The sequence below is a fragment of the Oryzias melastigma genome, linkage group LG11 (genome assembly GCF_002922805.2).
Source record: "Oryzias melastigma strain HK-1 linkage group LG11, ASM292280v2, whole genome shotgun sequence".
NCBI classification, from domain to species: domain Eukaryota; kingdom Metazoa; phylum Chordata; class Actinopteri; order Beloniformes; family Adrianichthyidae; genus Oryzias; species Oryzias melastigma.
In genome coordinates, this window is record NC_050522.1 from 1,837,008 (window position 1) to 1,845,109 (window position 8,102).

General features: G+C 42.3%; 2 protein-coding genes across 3 annotated transcripts in view; both read left to right on the plus strand.

Annotated features, from left to right (window-relative positions):
- The window catches only part of fhod3a (formin homology 2 domain containing 3a), a 73,285-nt gene extending 67,387 nt beyond the window's left edge, over nt 1–5,898 (plus strand). The window contains exons 23-27 of one of the 2 annotated variants that reach the window (XM_024257916.2): nt 2,177–2,381; nt 2,472–2,495; nt 2,719–2,926; nt 3,002–3,166; nt 4,916–5,898. In XM_024257916.2, the coding sequence (XP_024113684.1) occupies nt 2,177–2,381; nt 2,472–2,495; nt 2,719–2,926; nt 3,002–3,166; nt 4,916–4,992 (679 nt within the window). In that variant the 3' untranslated portion in view covers nt 4,993–5,898. The remainder of the gene's footprint in view (nt 1–2,176; nt 2,382–2,471; nt 2,496–2,718; nt 2,927–3,001; nt 3,167–4,915) is intronic. The other variant, XM_024257917.2, reaches the window with a different exon arrangement.
- A 135-nt stretch (nt 5,899–6,033) lies between these two features.
- The window catches only part of LOC112136308 (glutathione S-transferase A), a gene marked incomplete in the record, with an annotated part of 9,262 nt that continues 7,193 nt past the window's right edge, over nt 6,034–8,102 (plus strand). The window contains 1 exon segment of the mRNA XM_024257924.2: nt 6,034–6,077. Within this exon segment, the coding sequence (XP_024113692.2) occupies nt 6,049–6,077 (29 nt within the window).

Here is an 8,102-nt window from a genome sequence, read left to right on the forward strand (position 1 = left end):
AATAAAATAAAATGATCTGGAGGGCCGGATAGAATTACCCGGAGGGCCGGATCCGGCCCCCTCGGGCTTTGACTTTGACACATGTGGTTTAGGACGTTTGTCAAGAATGTAGAAAAACTAAAGAGCAAACAAGTTAGTTTCTGATTGACAGATGAGTCAGATGTGAAATCACGAACAGACTTCACTCCTCTGTGGAAATGATTGTGTGACTATGATGCAGCGCAGAGGAAAGGAAGTCTGGCTGTGATTAGCTGTTTCAGAGGAGCATTAAGTTCTTCCTTCTGAGTCTATGCAGCAGGTTTGGACAGGACGTGCAAATACTCTGTACCCTCATCAGTGAGGGTCTCATTTTACAACAGGACCCAACAATTTGAAAGTCCCAGAATGCCTCAATACTTTCTGGAAACTCAACACAAACAGTTTTAAACTTTCAGTCAATATGAAGACGAAGAATTCCCATTTTTATGAACGGGTACGACAATAAATGGAAACGTGAACTTTCCTCCATCACTGTGATCATTTTAAAACAGTTCCATGTTCAAAATGTACAAAGCCTGGAGAACTGCGTTACTGCAAAGAAAGAATCCAAACTACCAGCTGCAGTACAATGAGCTACCACATGGAGGCAGTGCTAGCATGAGCAAAGTCTTTCTTTTTACTACAATCCAACCAGATCGATCTGTCTGAGGGAGAATTGAATCGACATACACCAGTAAATAATTGTTTCTAAGTGAATAAAACAGTTACATTGATGTTATAAAATACCATTTGGACATAGACATGGTGGATTTATTTTCCTATAAGGTAAAAATGACCATCACAGCAGAGAACACACATGGTGCAGCAAAAACTGATCAACCATCATTGCAGTCCAATGTGAGAAAACACAATGAATTGATCAAAGTCGTGTTCGAATCCCGGCTGGGACCTTTCTGTGTGGAGTTTGCATGTTCTCCCCGTGCATGCGTGGGTTTTCACCGGGGACTCCGGCTTCCTCCCACCATCCAAAAACATGCTTCATAGGTTCATTGGTGACTCTGAATGTCCCTGTGTGTTTATGTGTTAATGTGTTAATGTGTTTATGTGTTAATGTGTTTATGTGTTTATGTGTTAATTTGTTAATGTGTTAATGTGTTAATGTGCGCAGACTGTGACCCTGAAGGGATAAAACAGGTTAAGACAATGGATGGAACGAAATCAACTGGTGATGTTGAGACAAACACAAAATAGACATGGATCAGGTCTATCACTCACACACACACACTCTAGCATGTGCAAAGTGTCTTTAATCTGATCAGAGATCAGATTAGAATTTAACTGTATCTGTTTATAACAAACATTTACACATGTTTGATCAGACTAAATCATTTTGACATGTGCAGAACCATCTGAAATACCAGACATTTCCGTGCGGTCTGCTCTGTCCTCAGAAGAGCAATGTGAAAGTAAACAAAGTAAAAACATTACATTTTCTCAGGATTTCTCACATTGGAGCGGAGTCGGTTGGAAAATCCTGAAAATGTTTTTCATCTCTAAACTTCTGTCTTTCTGAATGTTAACAAAACCAACTAAATTCATTGTTTCTCTCACTGGATGTTCTTTCCAGGTTAATCAGGAAACCAAAATTCTTCAAATTATATATGATGTTTTTTTGTTTTTTGTTTTGCAATAAAAATATATGGAGAGAAAATAGACTCGCCCCTATTTGTGCGTGCTCACTCTTGATCTGTGCAGGACTTTAATATTAATCATCCCTCATATCTGTTCAAGAAAGTGGGAAAATGTCGAGTTTTACCAGATATTTTTTAACAATCTAAGTTTAAAGCGGCTGATCAGAAAACTCTGATGACCCAGCATTCTAGCAGCATTGAACACATCACTTACAGTCAAATCTTGGACACGTCTCACCTCAGATTTGTGCGTAATTGCGTTTTTTTGTGGGTATAACAAGTGATTTGTGTGTAATTTTTTAAAGATTTGTGTGTGTAATTAGTTTTAAGCTGTTGTAATTTAAATCTTTGCATGTGTAAATTGTATGTTTTATTATTTGTATTATAAATACTCAGTATGCAAACATCTTAATTTGGGTTCTTTGGATATTAACTCAGGCTGAGGTGATGGTCTTCATCACATCAGGCTTTAGATGGAGCCCTGACGTTTATGTCTCTCTCTCCAGGTTCCATTCCTTCCTGCTGTACCTCGGCCATTCTCCCTACAGGGTCAGAGAGATCAGCGTCAACAGGTTTAGCAAAATCCTGAGCGAGTTTGCGCTGGAGTACCGAACCACCCGTGAGCGCGTGCTGCAGCAGAAGCAGAAGCGAGCCGACCACCGCGAACGCAACAAGACCCGAGGAAAGATGATCATGGACGTGAACGCTCCTGTGAGCTTCTCAGGCAGATGATCTTTACACAGCTGGTTCATTCTTCCCTTTAGCCGTCTCTCTAACTAGCGCTCTTCCTCTCCCTTGTAGTCTGATGATGAAGAAGAGCGTGAGGTATCCACATGTGTGCCAGCTTATGTGCATGTGTGTGTGTGTGCATGGAGACACTAACAGTAATTGCATCATTTAAAGTTTTCCTGAACATCTGAGTGAGTGCAGCTGTAATCTTCACAGGTTGGAGGATTTGAATGCTGACTCATCTTGGGTGTGTTTTTGGTTAAGTCTAAAACGCTGCCCTGCTGCCTAGTTCCTGATCCAAGCTCTGGTTTCTCTGCAGTGTGGTCCCAGCGGCTCAGGCAGCAGCAGCGCCCCCACTGGCAGCCAGGAGGTGGAGCAGCCTCAGGGGCTGGGCCATGCAGAGGACGCCGCAGAGCACGAGCACATGAAAGCGGTACTGAGGAGCAGCCTGAGCGGCTGCAGCGATAAAGAGGCCGGTGGAGTGCCAGGTCTGCGGACCAGAACCAGATCCCGGCCCGGACGAGGAGGTGAAGGGGACCGATAGCTCTCTGAGAACAGGTGTCATGGTCGGGCGCTGAAGCTTGTGTCACCTGTCCCTGCAGGGCGCAGCATGCAGGCGTGGACTCCACCTGCAGAGGACGCTCAGACGTGTGGAGATGATGCTGCAGATGAGATCATGGAGCGTATTGTCAGGTCGGCCACACAGGGTCCAGGAACCAGAACACAGCCCAGGGAGCGCAGGAGGTCCAGGGCCAACCGGAAATCATGTACGACATAAGAGAAGCCTACTCTGCTCCAAAATGTTCTAGAGGAGGGGTGTCTAACTCAATGACACAAGGAACCAAAATCCAAAACACACCTTAGGTTGAACAGGATAAACATTTATTGAACACTCTAAAACTACATTTTTAAAACTATAAGACCGTAACCTTTTAACACAATTATGAACTAGATATATATCATTACCTGTGATAATGCTAGTGTGAATGCTGTACGCTGAATTTGGCAGCTGAAGATGCTGAAATTGATAGTTAAAAACGCTGAAGCAAACAAAAAAAACAAATAAGACTTTGGTCAGTCAAGACAGCTAGCATGTAGCTAAAAAAAATAGCTAAACTTCAAAATATCCTAAAAAAACTGAAAAAAGCTTAAATTTGCCAAAACAGCTAGCATGTAGCTGAAATATTAAGTAAACTCCAGACAGCCTAAAAAATAAAAAAATATATTGTGTAAAAATTGTATTTTTAACAAGTCTGGAAAGTCAAGGCCCGGGGGCCGGATCCGGCCCTCTGGATCATTTTACTGTTATTAATGACCCGATGTTATCTTGCGCTCATTTCTAAATGTATAATTTTGACTAAATAGATTTTTATGGAGAGTAAAATATTGAAAGTTATTTAAGGTTTAAGTTGATTTATTCTGGAATAATATTCCTGCCTTTTTATTATTCATAATTATGTTAAAAAGTTACAGTTTAAAAGTTTTAAAAAATTGTCGTTCTACTAGCTTTTTGCACTATTTTGGCATTTACTAAGATTTTTTAGGCTATTTTGGAGTTTAGCTAATATTTCAGCTCTGTTAAGATTAATTTAGGCTTTTTTTTAGTCTTTTAGGCTGTTACAGAGCTAAGCTAATATTTACATGCTAGCTGTTTAGGCTGATTTCGTTTTTTTTTTTTTTTTTTTTTTTTTAGGCTATTTTGAAGTCTAGCTATTTTTTTCAGCCAAATGCTAGCTGTTTTATCTAACCTAGGTTTGGGGTTTTTACGTTTTTTAGGCTAATTTGGCGATTAGCTAATATTTTAGCTGACTATCAGCTTTAGCGTTTTCAGCTAGGAGTTTCAGCATCTCCAATGGCCAAATTCAGCTTACAGCATTCACACTAGCATTATCACAGGTAATGTTATATATATGATTCATAATTATGTGCAATAGTTTCAGTTTTAAAAATGTAGTTTTAGAGTGTTCAATAAATGTTTATCGTATTTGACCCATGACCTAAGATGTGTTTTGGATTTTTCCCTCTTGGGCATTGAATTTGAGACCTCTGTGAAATATAAAAGACTTCTAGACTTACAAATCCAGCCATGAACAAAGTATAACTATTAATTTCTCCTCCATGATTAATCTTAAACTGGTTGGTGCTTCAGTGAATTAAGAAGGGATCACCACCATCCATGCATCACTAGCAACTCCCAGTCCTGGATTGGTCCAAATGTAACTGGTTTAACTTTTAATGGATGTGCATTTTTTACATGGAACCTGAAAACAGCCTGTAGAAACATACATAGCGACGTGATTTGAACATAGAAGCATGAAACGTGCATTTACGCACATTGACATTGGACCATTGGAAGTGGTGAACGTGCATTTCTGAGGGTTTTGTGAATGTAGTTTAAGGACGAGGTTTGGTCCAATCATTCCTGAAAAACTGCTTGATGGTGAAACTGTAAACATCTCTGCATCTGGAAAAGCATCCATTTGAAAGAGGATCTAACCGGTTTCTTCTCCTCACAGTGAGACGGACTCTGAAGAACGGCCTCACCCCAGAGGAAGCGCTCGCTTTGGGCCTGACAGATTCTCCAGAGACGTAAACTGAAGCGGAAGACCCCGAAGCGCCTTCGCCTCACTCTAGAGCTGTAGTCCACCAGCTTCTTCAGGTTTTCACCAGCTGCTCATCGTGTTCTAGTGAAGACGCCGCCTGTTCACGACGGAACCAAACTCTCCTGGAAAAACACTACTACATTAGAGAACGCAGGTTTATGCACTAAAATGTTGTGATGTCTGATCATACTTCAGATGCATACGAGGGATACGTGATCTAAGCTGTGAATTTTTGTTGTGAAGAAGAGAAGTCAGACAAAAGGAGGATCTGAAGAAAGGTGGTTTTGGTTGGGAAGCTTTCCTGCCTGATGAGTGCCTTTCCTTCTCTGGAGACGGCGCTGCACCTCGTTCCACGCCTCTCTCTGGTTGTAGGATCTTCTCAGCTGCAGCGCTTGCATGAATTTCATCAGTATTTATTCTCAGATCTCGGGCGTCTTGCACCTTAACTGACATTTGTACTGAAACAAGCATCTGGGGGAAGCGGGAAGTTTTGATGTCAGAGAAACTCTTTGTAAAGTGTAAAAAAAGACAAGCTTTGAGGGAAATCTATCGATCTATTGATTTGTTGGAACCCCTTCGTCAGACTCCAGGTAGGAACTCCTGTTGCTTTCATGTGTGTGTTCTTAGTTCAGGTGTGTATTATTTTTGTAGAGACTTGTACATAGAAGAGATGGCGTTTTGTGAATTTCATTGTGAACGCGGTGTTTTTGTAAGTGCTGCTCCTGACAGATGGAGGCAGTGTTGCCACCTCTGATTCCTATCGCGTGGTCACATGGTAACACCCCCCCCCCCCTGCACAGCATAATGTGGGAAATAAATCCCCCCTTCACTTGAAATGCTGTGTTCTCACGTTCTGCAATAAAACACAAACTTCTGAGTGACAGATGTCTCTGTGTCCTTCTCTCTGTGGGTGGTGAAGTGGGCGTGGCCGTGAAGGCTGACCTTTGAATCCATAACCTGAAGGACTTCCTCTCGCTTTACTCGCTGCTTCCTGCACTTATTTCTTCCGCTGAGTCGCCAGGCCTGAGCCTGCACTCCCGCCTGACATGGCCAAGTCCATGAGTCTGCTGTGGGGGGCTGGATCCCCCCCCTGCTGGCGCGTCATGATCACTCTGGAGGAAAAGAAGCTGCAGGGATACAAACGTAAACTCCTGTCCTTCGAGAAAGGGGACCATAAATCCCAGGAAGTCCTGGAAGTCAACCCAAGAGGGCAGGTGGGTGAAGCACACGCCTCAATCACCCCTGATGGTCACCCACATCCTACAAAAATCGACTTCTGCTCCAGTCCTATTATAAGCTGTTTGTCTTACTCAACAAGCAGAAAAAGCTGGAGAAGATGCAGTGATTAAACACCTACAGCAGATGAATGGCTTATTTTTTAAATAAGGATCATAGAAAAACAAAACACTAGCTATTGCACAGTAAGCATCTGTAGAAATATCATTATTTGACTGTGTGATCTAATATTGTTCTGTTACTTGTGTGACATTATTTTACATGCTGCACAGAACAGATTTTTAGTCCGAACACCTGCAGCCTTGGACACCGGAACAGCCACAGAACTGCATCATCTGCAAACATCTTCAGTTTCCTGATTGTGTAATCCCTTATTGATCACATCACCTTGGGATTTCTTTTTTTTTAATGAAGTGCATCCGAAAGAAGGATGTCTTATCGGCTGTGCATTGTACACAGGTGTTGAACTCCAGCCCTCGAGGGCTGGTGTCTTACATGTTTTCCAACCAAGCTGCCATAGAGGCTTCTTATTGGCTAAACACACCTGATCCAGGTAATCAGCAGCAGATAAGGCAGGGATTCTGGAATCCCAGCAGGACGTCGGCCCTCGAGGACTTGAGTTTGACACCCCTGGCAGTAGGAGTTAGCAAGGCGATTCCATATATCTCAAGACTGCACCTGAACCATTTTGCCCTTTTTTTAAAAGTATGATTTAGAAAAAAAACTCTACCTGAATATTAATACCTCTTTCGTTGTAATAAGATCGTAAAATTCCTTTTATTTAATGGTCAAACATTAAGCTCTGCAACTAGATTTCATATACAAGTTGCTTTTGCCTGCAAATTCATGCTGCTTTTCTTTTGGTAAATAAATATTTGTTCATGAAGGGAACAGCCAATATTGTCTGAATCTATAGCTGTAAAGTTCAGGAGAACTTCGACCTGCTTTGCTGACATTATGTTGATGGAGGCTCCATGCCTGTCCCGCTGCACAGCTGCACTCGTTCTTATCCGAGCCGCTATGAAGCACCGCAGTCTGCGTTTTTATATGATCCTGGCAGCAACAGGGCACAGAGTTTCAGTTCTGTAGCCATCCCAAGCAAAAACTAAGGCCCAACCCAAATTCTTCCCCTACCCCTACATTTAGCCCTCCAAACAGAATTATGAAAAAATGGTTTCTTTAAACTCGTACATCAGTTCCACTTGATGCTTGAGCTAAGTTAGCTTGACGCTGCTAGCGCTTGTAACTACATAACATCAGTTTTATAACTTTAAAAAGGTCATGCAAAACAAAAAGTCATGATTTACATTTAAATGTTAGCTCCTGTTCTTCAGAAAAAGCGACGCGGAACGCCCTCGTGGGGGAGGGGCTCTGCTTCCCTCCCCCACGAGGGTTAGTCCTTAAAAAACTCTTTCAGACACCCCTACCCCCACAAATGTCCCTACAATCATGGGGTAGGAGACGAGTTTGGACTCTGCTGTTGTACATGTCTCATAGCAACAGAGACCGCGACGCTGACTGAACATTTAACACGAGCTGGTTCTGGTCAGATCTTGTTGTTTTGGTGTTGAGCTGCTCAAAGAGGCTCAGTGTGCTGCCAGCTAGACGTCAGGGGTTTAGAGGGAAACAAAAGATGCTGAAGGACAGTCTTCAATAAGTCATTAGATATCAGCATTTTAAATCAATACAACTATTGCCAAACGAAATATCATGATTTATCGCAGACTCGATTCCCCCCCACACCCCTAGACTGCAGTGAGTTGTATGAAAAAGCTTGATGAGCATTTGTTGACTCAGACGTGTTTCTGCTTCTAAACTGCTCGTTTAGCCTCTTCTGTGTCTGTCTTCCAGCTTCCTGCCTTCA